At 45.5% G+C, this 13,018-nt stretch overlaps 1 protein-coding gene, 1 long non-coding RNA gene and 1 pseudogene across 2 annotated transcripts; 1 reads left to right on the top strand and 2 right to left on the bottom strand.

Annotated features, from left to right (window-relative positions):
- Positions 1,567 to 3,378, top strand: LOC8056744 (annotated as a pseudogene).
- Positions 4,911 to 8,469, bottom strand: LOC8056743 (putative cyclin-dependent kinase F-2). The gene is made up of 2 exons (XM_021458324.1): positions 5,361 to 8,469; positions 4,911 to 5,272 (listed from the first exon to the last, which is right to left on the bottom strand). The coding sequence occupies exon 1, from the start codon at positions 7,388 to 7,390 to the stop codon at positions 6,305 to 6,307; it is 1,086 nt and encodes a 361-aa protein (XP_021313999.1). The 5' UTR covers positions 7,391 to 8,469; the 3' UTR covers positions 4,911 to 5,272; positions 5,361 to 6,304.
- LOC8054195 lies at positions 10,633 to 12,411 on the bottom strand. Its single transcript, XR_002450314.1, has 2 exons — positions 12,060 to 12,411; positions 10,633 to 11,184 (listed from the first exon to the last, which is right to left on the bottom strand). It is a non-coding gene; the product is annotated as an uncharacterized LOC8054195 (long non-coding RNA).

Below are 13,018 nucleotides of genomic sequence, written 5' to 3'. Positions count from 1 at the left end.
CCATTCGATCATCAATTGGCCGACGACATGTCTATCCAAGGTTAAAGGAGGGTTATGGGTTCTAGACCTTGAACGCTTTACGAGAGCGTTGCGACTTCGGTGGCTGTGGTTCTAGTGGAGACAGAAGGAAAGGGCATGGAACAAGCTAGACTTACCTTGTGATAGTCGAGACAGGGAGTTGTTTGCTTCTCCAACCATGATGACAATCGGGGACGGCAAATTTGCTAAATTCTGGACATCCTCTTGGATCGAGGGGAAAGCTATCAAAAATCTTGCGCCAACGCTAATCAAGAAATCATGGAGAAAGAACATTACTGTGTATGAAGCTTTGGAGAATATCTGTTGAATATCCCATATCACGCCCCTACTAACACCACAGGAGATAAGAGAGTACATCGCTATTTGGGAGGTGGTAGAGCAAACTCAGCTTAATGGAAGTATTGAGGTCAGTATTCATTGGCGATGAACAACGGACGGTGAATACACAACCAAGAGTGCCAACCGTATCCAATTTGAACGAACTTTTAGCAATGTGAAGCACATGCCAATTTGGAAAGCAAAGGCAAAATCCAAATGTTGTTTTTTTTCTTGGACTTTACTGCATAAAAAAATCCTTATCGCTATCAATTTAATCAAACGAATTGGCCCAATGACCTGATTTGCAAGCTTTGTGGGATAGACGATGAGGCGCCGACACATTTGTGCAAGGATTGCACCTTCGCTAATGAAGTATGATCCATTCTAAAGCAGTGGCTGGGTCTATCTGCGATTGACACAGTAGGAATGGTGGGGTCGCTTCACAAATATTGGCGAAAGTACCAAGCAAAGTTTGACAAAAGGCAGCGACAAGCATTTGACGGCGTTATGATTTATTTTTGGTGGAATATTTGGAACGAGCGGAATAGAAGAACTTTTCAAAACAAATCATTACATCCAACACAAGTGGCTCTTTTATGCAATGAGGATATACACAGCATACCAACTGACAACAAGATCTAATGAGGGGCAAGTTTAGATGTTTACTTTTTTCCCTTTCGTTTTCCATATTTAGTTGTTTTTCAGAGGCCTCTTCTTGGAGTCACTATTTTCTTTTAGTGAGTCTGGTGTGGGTTTGGAGGGACGCTGGTCTCTGTAATTATTTGTTTTGTTTTTTTTCTTTAACTCATCTAACAAAAATCTGGCAAAACTCTTGCCACCTTTCTAAAAAAATACGGATGCTCAAGCAACATATGTCAAGTTACCGGCCGTGAATTTTTCTCACATTGAAAACAAACTCAAAGACATGGTTATCTTTCTCGTAGCTATCTGGTGCCGTATAGATCTCCTTCATCCAGTACTTGAGCCGCAAAAATATGAGTGGCAAAACTGCCAAGCCCTCCAAAACATTAGTATAGCACGCTGCGTCCGATTCGATTAGTACTTTCAACGAGAAAAAAAAAATACAGTCCGGTCCAAATACCTGATCCGAGTCTCCGATCGACCTTCTGAATTCCCAGTCCAACCGGCCTTCGTTCCCACAAGTTAATTCAGCTGATAATCCCAGTGCCTGGCCAAGAGAGAGGATCCTCCGTTGCTTCGCAGTGCGCGTCGCGCGGAGCAAACGATGGATCGCCGGGACCAGCAGGGCGAGGCTGCGGCAGAGGATAAGACGTGCCCGCTGGCGCTGCTCCCCGACGACGTGCTAGCGGACGTGCTCCGCCGCCTCCCGCCGCGTGGACTCGCCGTGTCCAGGTGCGTCTGCAAGGCGTGGCTCGCCGTCGTCGACGCCCTCCGCCTGCTGCGGGCGGATCTCCTCCCGTTGTCGCTGGGTGGGTTCTTCTTGAACTTCAACACCTACAGCATCTCGGAGTTCTTCTCGCCCCTCTCGGACGGCCCCTGCATCTCCGGCAAGCACGACTACCTGCCTCAGAAATCAACCGATTCCTGGGGCTACGTAGACGACCACTGCAATGGTCTTGTGCTGATCCACGACTCCGACGACAACGGCGACAGGATTAGCTACCTACTTAATCCGGCCACTCGATGGCTGGCTCTCGTGCACTCGTGCCCACCCTCACCCATGGAGATCAAGAACACCTTCCAAGTCCAGTACATCGTGTACGATCCAGCCGAGTCGCCATACTATGATGTGGTTTCAGTTACCCGTTTTCAGTGGTACGAGAGTTCCAGGGATGCACTAGACCCTGAGATAGAACAATCTGAGTGGCCACCATTGGTATACACCTTACATGTGTTCTCATCGAGAACTGGACAGTGGGAGGAAAAGTCTTTTGTTCGAGAAGGTGATTCCATGGGAACTGTGTCTGACATGAGATACTACCCAGGTAACCAACGCAATGCTGTGTTCTGGCGAGGAGTTCTGTATGTGCATTGTCAAACTGATTATGTTATGAGGTACATATATGCTAACTCGTTAAGCATCGTCATTCCATTCGGTTTTAATTTCTTTTAACATGTTGTTTTCTCGTCCTATGGTTTTCGTCTTTCTTTCAAACAACGGTTTCATATTACAGAATATCTTTGTCGAGTGATAAGTATCACGTGATTAAACCACCACTGGGTATTGAAGTAGAACACTATCCACAGTTTTATCTGGGGAAGTCATCTAATGGGGTTTATTGTGCATCAATCAAGAGAGGCTGCAGAGTTCAAGTTTAGAACCTTGATGAATCAGGCTGTCAGATGGAGTGGGTGCTGAAGCATGACAGGGACCTTTCTAAGTGGTTGTTGAAGCATAAGCTTGAGTCTTCAAGACCACATGGGAATTATGGTCGAAAAATCCAAGGACCTTGGGCCTTCCAGGATACTAATTACTATTATGACGATCACAATAGAGATCACGATATGGAAGCACCAGTGGAAGAGAAAATTGAATGGACCTCACAAGCATCTGAAGATGACGAATTTACATGGAGCTCTGATGATGAATGTGGACACACTGGATACATGGAGATTCTTGGGTTTCATCCATGCAAAGAGATTATCTTCTTGAGTGAATCAATAACGCGAGGATTGGCCTATCACTTGAATAGCTCCAAGGTTGAAGTCTTGGGCAATATTTATCCAGCAGGATATGAGAATGAATTACCAAATGAACAGCTTTTAGAATCATCTTTTTCGAACACACCCTGCTGGATTACACAAGCTGCAGACGAGAATAGTTGAAAAGCTAAGGCAGTTTCCATATATTGTATTGGAGCTTGAAATAGAGTTCAGGTTATGTGTTCCTTGTTTTTCGAAGTTCATATACACAAATATCGTTACTTTGGGGCAATAAGGATGTATTAATGTTTGGTTTGTCTTTCCTTTTATTTGTTGCAAAGATGACTACAAATTCTTTAAAAAAACTTTGACAGGAGCACTGTCTTTCAGTTAAGATAGGAGTGAATTATAAATTCTTAGTAGCTGGTCTGTTATATCAGTCTGTATTTTTCGTAGTTTGAATATTGAATGCTTCCCATTGTGGTTCTTAATTTGGAAATGACATGTGTTATGTCAATACAAATATCCTCAATTCCTCTCTGTGGTTCCTCTCTGCATATTATACAAATGGAAGTATGCTTCACGGTGCCCTACCAAGTATATTCACCTTCAATTCTGCACTTCCAATATTACCTATAACATGATGTTTTGTGTGCCTTGGCGTGCTACCAAGCATATTCACCTTCAATTCCTTCCAACCAATATATGACATGACATTTGTGTACCTCATCACAAAGGCGGTGACATTACTGTCCTTCAACAGGTTTCCCATTTAGGTTCTATGGTTGATTGAAATTAGTGCCACACTGCGTCACTGCCACTAAAACACGACAAGTATAGTGGAAAATAGAAATGACAGAAGATAAAGCATATTGATCGACAGAAAATTACAGTACATATTACCTATTCCATTTCAGATTATGAATTATGAAGCAAGTACGGCCTAATAGTACTGCAGCCTACGTGTTTCTATGACTGGCATCAACAATTTAAGAAATAAACTTACAGAACACATAGATCACCCATTTGACAATGAGCTCCATGCACAAAGAAATTTTAAAGTTCAATATCCAGGGTCAAACGTAGCATCCTTGCATCTAGCGCATACAAACCTATTTAAGGATCTGCGAGAATTATTATTTTCATTACCAAATAGAGTACTAAATAGCACAGAATGTAAATACGGATCATAGGTGGCTACCGGTGTGCAGTTGCTGCTGTGTTTAGAAGATGGATACCAAAAACATGGGTGCCACAGTCAAAATCATAGACCATTTCTAAGGGGAAAAAATCCATGTTCAGCAGGACCTGAAATTAACAGTCATAACAGGAATGTTGTTCAGATGATCTACGAGAATACCTGAATGCAAAAAACAACAACTGTGCCATCCATTAAAAAAAGAGGCTTCCTCTTTGGCTTTTTCTTATTGTGGGTCTGCTCCTTTTCCTTCGTGTCAATTTCCTCTGAGCTCAACAATGTCACACTCTTCGTCAACAGAGTGAATCAGTATTCGTTCAAAACCAAGTGAATCAGTAAGATAGCTTTATAGCCAGAAGTGACAATAGCCTAATAAATTCACAAATCATCATGCAAAGTAGTACTCTGACCGATATCATTGGTAGAAATAAATACCCTCTTTCAGACCTTCATGGTGACAGACAAATATATTACATTCTGTTTCAAAATTTGAACAATTATAAATGGCTAAAAATCGCAGTAGTCGGAGGATTATACAACAAAAACAGGCCAAAATTACAGTCAGTACCTACCAGAATTTCTAGTTCCATCAGTTACCAGTCAACAAACGTTGTACTTCCTAACCAATTGTAGCTAGTTAAGAAACTTAAGCTTTTCTCTGGTTTTTCCTACGGTCTTGGATGATCCAGAATCTTTAAGGCTTTTTTAGAACAAAGACATTCATCCAGCATTATTGGAAAGCGTATCGAACACCAAAGATCCTGAACTGGGGATACCAGTTTTACAGTTTAGGCATCATAAAAGAGAGAAACTTAACATCTACCGACTTTCTCCCTCACCAAAAGAAAAAAAACTCAGACTTTCACACTTAAGGACACACCCAGATTACATCTCATCGAGTCGACAACTTTTCAGTGAGAGCCGCAATCAAGTTGATCATTTCATCCGCAATGGGTCACAGCTTCGCCTTCAGGAGAGGGTGCCATGTCTTGATCAGCATCAGGGTCTTGTATATGATCGCCATCGGAGACAACAGCACCTTCTTGTTGAACACCATGTCATTTCGAGCCTTCCAAATCGTCCAAAGAGCACCTGCGCATATAAAGATTAATACTTGCTGTTTCTTTCCTCGACAATTTTCAACAAACTTAACAAGGAATTCAGCACACTTGTTGGCGACCTTCACCATCCTAAAGTGTTCCTAAGAAAGATCCAACAGAAGATAGCGATGGGACATTGAAACAAAATATGGTCGCTGGTTTCAAGTGTATCACAAATGGTGCATTTCTCCAGACCAGACCACTGCTTTTTCTTCAACTGAACCTGGATTGAATTCTATCATGAACTGCCATCCAAACAAAAATCTTGACCTCTAAAGGAATATTGCATTTCCATATTGTCATCATCTGATTATCTTTCACGCCCCCTGATGCCATGAACTTGTACAGAGAACTAGTAGAGTATTTCCTGGAACTTTCAAGTCCCTTCTCAAAGAGTAATTTCCAGCAACATTTCCTGAAGTTGGTTCCAATATTCATTGAGTGACCCATTGAGTTGCCTTCTAAACTGAATCTCCATTGTCCCTCAACAAATGCTTGAGCTACCTCTATGTCAGGCTTAGCAGTAATCTGAAAGAGTCTGTGATACTGAATTTTCAAAGGGCATACACCCAGCCAACAATCATGCCAGAATCTGGTCTGTTGACCCCTCTTGATTTCCACCACTCTACCTCTTTGGTACCACATTCTCAACTCTAAAAGTGATCTCCAGAACTGAGAACCTTGCTTATTCTTGACCTGGAAAATACTTTTCTGCCCAAGATACTTCTTTCTCAGCATCGAACAGCATAGACCATCAACCACTTTCTCCAGTTTATCAATCCATTTAACTAGCAAGCACACATCAATAAGTCTAACATAGACTCTTTAAAGTTGGCTCCTTCTTGTTGCAACTTTCCTTGATCCAGATTCTACCATGCATCACTCTCTGTCATTCTTGTTCCACTTCATCAGTAGCCTATCCATCTTCTTCCTGAATTCCCATGTTTTGATTTTTCACTTCATTGCTCGGTTTGTCTTCTGCTAGAGACCAAGAGGATTGGCATTACCAAGAGATTTTTTTACTTCACACGCACACAGCACGCAACCTCAGTCGTTTGCGTCGGTTGGGCAATATGGACGCAAGCTTCTCTTTCTTTGGTAGCTTCAGACCCTCGACCTTGGCGAACCATGGGTGCTTGAGCGCGGCGGCTGCTGTCAGCCTCTTGTCGGGATTGCATGTGAGCAGGCCACTGAGCACGTCAAATCCTTCGGTGGACAGCTTCGTCTCCGGGAACAGATAGCGCAGGAGGTTGTACCGCTGCATGTCCAGCTCCGGCATCACCTCGGTAGCGAATGGCGTTGACGAGAACCACGGCCACGTGTTGTCGTCAGGCACGCCGAGCACATCGAAGATGGCGCAGAGCTGTCCGTCGTCGTGGGATCCTTGGAACAGAGGCCTGCCGTTGTTGACGAGCTCCGCCATGACACAGCCAAGCGACCAGACGTCGACCTTGGCGTCGTAGTCGGGCTTCTCCAGCAGCATCTCGGGCGCCTGGTACCACAGTGTTCCGGCCGGCTCGTACGGGGGCCGCTCGTCCGTTGACATGGCGAGCCCAAAGTCACAGATTTTGACGATGTTCTGGCCCTCGTCGACAAGGATGTTCTGGGGCTTGATGTCGCGGTGGATGATGTGGGCGTCGTGCATCTTCTTGGCGCCCGAAAGTAGCTGCCACATGGCGGCGCACACGGTGGCCTCGGGCAGCGGCGGGCTCCCGCGGGGGCGCTGGCAGAGGAGGTCGTGGAGGCTGGTGGCCACGCACTCCATGACGAGGCACATCTCCCAGGTCACCGGGTCGCGGACGACGCCGTGGAAGCCGACGACGAACGGGTTAGCGCCGCCGCAGCACGCGTCCTCGAGGAAGCGCGCCTCCCGGAGCAGCGTAGCGTGGCCGCCGTCAGCCGTGCTGTGGCGCTTCATGGCGACGGACTGGCCCGTGGCGCGGTGGCGCGCCTTGAAGACGGCGCCGAAGGCACCCGCGCCGAGCCGGCAGGTGTCCTCGAGCTCGTACTGCTCCGTGCTCCCGACGGCGATGCGCTTCCTCTTCAGGCCGGTCTTTACCGCGGCGCTGTGGTCGCGGACGGCGGCGGCGGGCTCTATGCTGGCAGCCATCACGAGTAAAGCAGGGCGACGGCGGGTTGCGTGCCCTAGACAGGGGACGAGGCGAGGAGATCAGGTGGAAGACGTCGGTGACGGTGATGCGCGAGAAAATGGGGATGTGTGTTGCTGCATTAACCAATTCATCGCATCAGACTTGTGTATCGACTCCGACTACGAGTCGAATTCCGATTGCGAGTCCCGGTAGTGTATCGACCCCGACTGCGAGTCGAATTCCGACTGCGAGTCCAGTCAAGCCGGATGACAGCTGTGCCGGACGGGGCGCCGCGTAGAGCCGCGCCACCCCATCCCGAGCCATCGGCGGGGTGCGGACCGCGCGCCGCATCCGTGTTGAGCCGCGGGTGGGGGGAGTTTATTACGCGCCGCATGACCTTAGGCTGCGCCCACGCCCCCGACGGAGAGGAAGAGGAAGGAGGCTGGTACGCCAACAGGAATAAAAGGAGATGAGGAGAGGGGCCGTCGACACCAGGTTAAAGACCGAAGAAGATGACGATGGTGCGGCTGTTCAGACAACCATACTTTCTTCTCCAAATTCAATGGGCTTAGAAGGGTCCGACCGAGAGAGACTTGCCGCCCAAACAATGGGGGAGGAGGCTAGGCGGCTTAGAGGTCCTAGCGGCGACGGTGGCGGGCCAAGGAGGCGCAGGGGCACCATGCCAGAGGGAGGATGCCGTTGCCGGAACTCACGTGGCCAGAGGGGGAGGGGAAGAAGGCAGCCGCCACATGTGCTAGGATTCGTTGGAACTCCGACGAGCTAGGGTGTGCCTATGGTGGGGTGGTGGTCGGCGAGGTCGACAGGGGTGAGGAGGGAGAGGAAGGTCGTGAGAGCATGCTCGTCACGAGGAGGACCGTGGAGAAGAAGCCGGCGCGAGGAGTAGGATGAGGTCGCGCGCTCATGGGATAATGTTATCCAAAAAGTTTATGCAATGGCCGTAGTATGCTTTATGTTCTTTTTTTTCTTTTTTTTCTTTTTTTTAGGAAACTTTTATGTTCGTTATTACCCTAAATCCTTCTTCTTGATAACATATCCATTGACATGCGTTTGGTTGAGAGAAAAAAATAAAGTTATTATAAAGCACTTTAGTACAGTGTATATTGTGAGTAGCGTATAGCGAAGACGTCGCATGGGCCCAGCAGTGCTCCATAGCATGCCTACAATTGATTTGTTCAGACTACATTTTGCAAATATTGTGTGACAACACCGACGATCCAGTCGAAGCTCAACAGCGCCACCAAGTTGGAGAATCCCACTAAGATCCACTCGTTCCCTTGTGCACCACCTCCAAGCAGACGTTCACCGGTAATGGCAGCTGTGTCAAACACCCTGAAAAAACATCGTTCGCTTGTTTTATAAGCTGTACTTTTTTCTGCTAACCAGCAGTGCTTTTTTTTCTCACAATAAATCAGTAAACAGTATTTTTAACCATGACTTTTCAGACCATCGAATAGACGTCGAAAAAAAAACAAAAACAAAAACAAAATACGACGAAGCAATTTCCAAAACTTGAATTATGATGTTGGAGTTTAGAAGACGTCTGGTATAAGAAATGTAGTTCAGGTTAGGGACCGTTTGGTTTGAAAAATGGAGTAGTCCATCATTTGTTAATTCCTCACTTTGTTTTTGTTTGATTCGTGGAATAAATGAGGTAATAAATCACTATCGCATTCAGTCATTCCCCACAGGTTTATGATGCACCGTGCACCCTCATCTGACATAAGATCATTTTTCAAACAAACATTACATTGCTGCTAGTTTGAAACTAACTACTGCATTGCCCAGAAAATGTTAATCAAAGCCATATTTTATTTGTTTATCTGACTATAAGCCGGTATGTGATCATAAGTCCAAAGGTGATATTCATTTTTCAGACCATTGTGGATTTGCCTTCGTAATCCAGGCTCCAAAAAGCGCCGTTAAGTTTTCCTATAGCTTTTTTTTTTTTGAACCTGGGTTTCATCTGTCATTACTCGTTGCCTAACAAATCGTTAGCAACAATCACAAGTACAGCTTCGTGTACCGAGTTGGTGACCAACTCCTCCCCTCATTACACAGATAACCCAACACAGCCAGCTCATGAGCGGCTCTATTACATTCTCTACTAACATGAACAAGCTCGAAGGAGATAAAACTTGAACACGCCAGGGACTTGATTTCGTCGATCAGGTTACCCACCGATAACAGGTGGTAATCATCATACCTGATGGCCCTCACCACCTCTTGTGCATCAGTCTCAACTAGGATTCGGCCAATACCGAGATCCACAGCCAGCTGCAAACCCTGAAGACAAGCAATCAACTCGGCATGAAAGGGACTGAGCTTATAAACTGGAATGAAGGAGTCCTCTCCCTGACATCACAAGCTCGCCATCGCAGTCCCTAATCAGCACACCCCAGCTTCCAGTAGCTTCCAGTCCCGGTCTCCGGAATGAAGGAGGCATCACAATTCAATTTCAAGACATCCCCGGGCGGTTTAGTCCAATGGGTCAGTGGCCAAGATTGCTTGGCCTCTGCCCGTTTGGGAGACTCCATACTTTTATTGACGTACAGTTCCACGCACCTAGCCAGAGTTTGGGCGCTTCGCCTCCTTCCTTCCTCAACACTACTTGCTGATGTCTGCTACAACTATTTGCATTGGAAACAATTTAACTTGCAACACTGTTACTGTGTGCTAGCCTTCTTCAGAGCAAGTATAGTAACGTGTATTAGCCGGCTGAGAGATGTACACGTCAATAGAAAAATGAGCCACGTGGGAGAGAGATTACCGAGCGGGCGCTTCGCATCTCGCCGGCTGAAGCACAAGGTACGAGAAAATATTTACTCTCCCAGCCTGCGTGTGAGCGAGAAGCCGTATGCACTTGGTGTATGCAGATACAAATAATAAATATACAAGTCTCCTTTACAGCCAGCTCTTACAGTTAGCCTATTTTATACGGTAGGTTGTTAGTGAAGGCTGCTAGTGACGTGGAATTCATATAACGCCTGCTGCTGGCTGGCTTATTATTCTTGCTCTCAACACTACTTTTCAACAAGCAAACAGTGTTCTCACACAACAAATCAGCATAAGCCAAATTTCAGCGAAATGAACATCAATAATATACATTGTTCCGTAACACAACACAAACCAACAAATATACAACTTTGTCGGAAACAAACATCAACTGTGCACAAGAAACTGAAAAACATCTAGTGTCCACATTTTAACCAGAAACTCACTTAGCAAATGAGCTAGGATGGAATGCAGCTAACAAAATCCATCAGAAGTACGAAACAATATATGCATACACAGGTATGGCAACACCCAACATATTATGACATGTTGAGTTGTTTCTTTGGGCTGAAGGCATCGACCAAACAAATTTTTTAAAAAAAAACTGAAATTTGTAGCTGACAACACAACTGGTGTCTACTCGCAAAACTATCATTTCTCTTGTAAAACTTTGGTAAACACTGAAGAATAAGGATCTGTATTAGGGGCCAGAGACGTATAAAATGTTGGATGTGTTTAGACAAGCCGCAAGCCAAGAATGCGGATTCTATCAAGACAAGAATTGGCGCAAAAACAAGAAACCTACCCACAACCTTACATAGAGAGGGGCAACAATAGTCTTCTCTCTCGTTTCTTAGCCAGCTTTCTTTGCCTCAAAATATACAGGCCAGCAGGGAGAAGAATACCGAGTGAGATAATAATAGCACTAAGCCAGAAATGCCTGAAGTATAGCGTCATGTACGAAGATATTATCAGAAAACAACACAGCAAGCCCCATGATATAGCTCCGATAACGTCACGCCTGCAGAATGTAAAAAGCAGATTCATGTTGAGGTCATTGAAGAAGCAGGTGTAAATGTGCAATTTGCTGAGTAACAACTAGCAGAGACAAGAAATAGTTCTCCTTCCACCAGTATTGCATGAGAGGTTAAGAGAACTATCAGCTTCCGAACTGACATGAAACATGAAGCGGTATGCTAACAAGGTTTAGCATTGCCACTCGAGGATCATCGAGAAAGTGCATGTTGTATAACTTAGGGAAGAGACAATTATCTTTAGAGTGATATGGTTAAAAATGCAGTGGCAAATAGTAAGTCAAGACAATTCATCAAACAGGAATAAAACCCATAAGCGCTGTAGTGCTACATTCAGGAAAAATTATGAGATGCAAAAACCAGCACAGTTTGAATCTGAGTACCCCTATTCATTTGCAAAGAGCTGGTCATTGATTATATGTATGAAGTGGCAGAAGGTGGAATTAACAATTCCGTGTTTGAGAACACAGTAAGATCAATAGCCACCGAGTGGATAGAGAACACAGCAAGATCTACAAAATAATCACTAGCACAAACACTGCTCTAAGAAAGGTCAAAAGCCACCAAGTGCCTTCCACTATTCCACAACTATATGGTATTATCTACACTACGAACTAACAATGCATGCGCGAAGCAAAACAGAATTCAATCGCAATACCGCCATTACCTACAACGAATGCAACTCGAGCCACGAAGTTCCAACACAAAACCTAACCACAGACCATGGGACCAAATCTAGCACCACGCGCGTCCAGGCCCGCGAGATCTGAGCACACTGCGACTACCCCCATTAGCACGGACAGACTAGGCAGAGTTTTCCGGTCGGGGTTTCAGGGGAATGGAGGCGGGCGGGGTGATTTACTTGTGCTGGGATCGGATCTGGTAGTCGCGCAGCTGCTCCACCAGCTTCGACCGGGTTATCATCGCAGATACCCCGGCAGCCGCCGCCGGCGCCGACGACTTCGCCACCACCGCCTGCCTGCTGCTGGTCCTCCTCTTCTGACGGTGTCTCCCCCGGTTCTTCCCGACCCTGCTGGATCTCCGTCTCCGAGGCCGCCTGATTTGGTGGCGTCGGGGCTCCGCTCGATTTGGTGGGCTTGCAGTTGCAGGTGGATTCCGCAGCGCCGCGGTGGGTTGGCGACTTGGGGTTGTGGAAGGGAAACAAACGTGGGGAAAAGTCGTCCAGAGGACGACGAGGCCAAAGGGTGACAGACAATCACATAAACAAATTTCACTCCGGTCTTACGGCTTGAAAAAAAAACTCAGGCCTTATTTAGTTCCCAAAATATTTTGCAAAAATTTTCATATTTTCTATCACATCGAATCTTATGGCATATGCATGAAGCACTAAATATAGATAAAAAATAATTAATTACATAGTTACCTATAATTTGCGAGACGAATCTTTTGAGCCTAGTTAGTCCATGATTAGACAATATTTGTCAAATACAAACGAAAGTGCTACTATTCTTATTTTTTAAAAAAATTGGAAGTAAACAAGTGCCTTGTTTAGATGCGAAAAGATTTTAGATTTCGCTACAGTAGCATTTTCGTTTGTTTTGTGGCAAATATTGTCCAATTATAGACTAACTAGGATCAAAAGATTTGTCTCACGATTTACAGGTAAACTGTGTAATTAGTTTTTAATTCGAAAAATCTGTATGTTGCCCGGGCATTATTTTTGTTTGCGTCACTCGGATTTGTGGTTGTCTGATGTTTCCCTTGAGCTGATCCTGTCCGTCCATCTTTCTTTACTTTTTGCTTTGTGGGTCCCATTTGTCTGCTGCCACTGTTTGAATTTTTGGGAACCACACTCATTAA

This window comes from Sorghum bicolor, chromosome 1 (assembly GCF_000003195.3).
Source record: "Sorghum bicolor cultivar BTx623 chromosome 1, Sorghum_bicolor_NCBIv3, whole genome shotgun sequence".
Lineage (NCBI taxonomy): Eukaryota > Viridiplantae > Streptophyta > Magnoliopsida > Poales > Poaceae > Sorghum > Sorghum bicolor.
Note: the sequence above shows the minus strand (reverse complement) of the source record. Positions and strands in the feature narration are given on the sequence as shown.

Excerpts from the sequence above, each read along its gene's own strand:
- LOC8056743 (XM_021458324.1), bottom strand. The coding sequence starts at position 7,390 with ATGGCTGCCAGCATAGAGCCCGCCGCCGCCGTCCGCGACCACAGCGCC.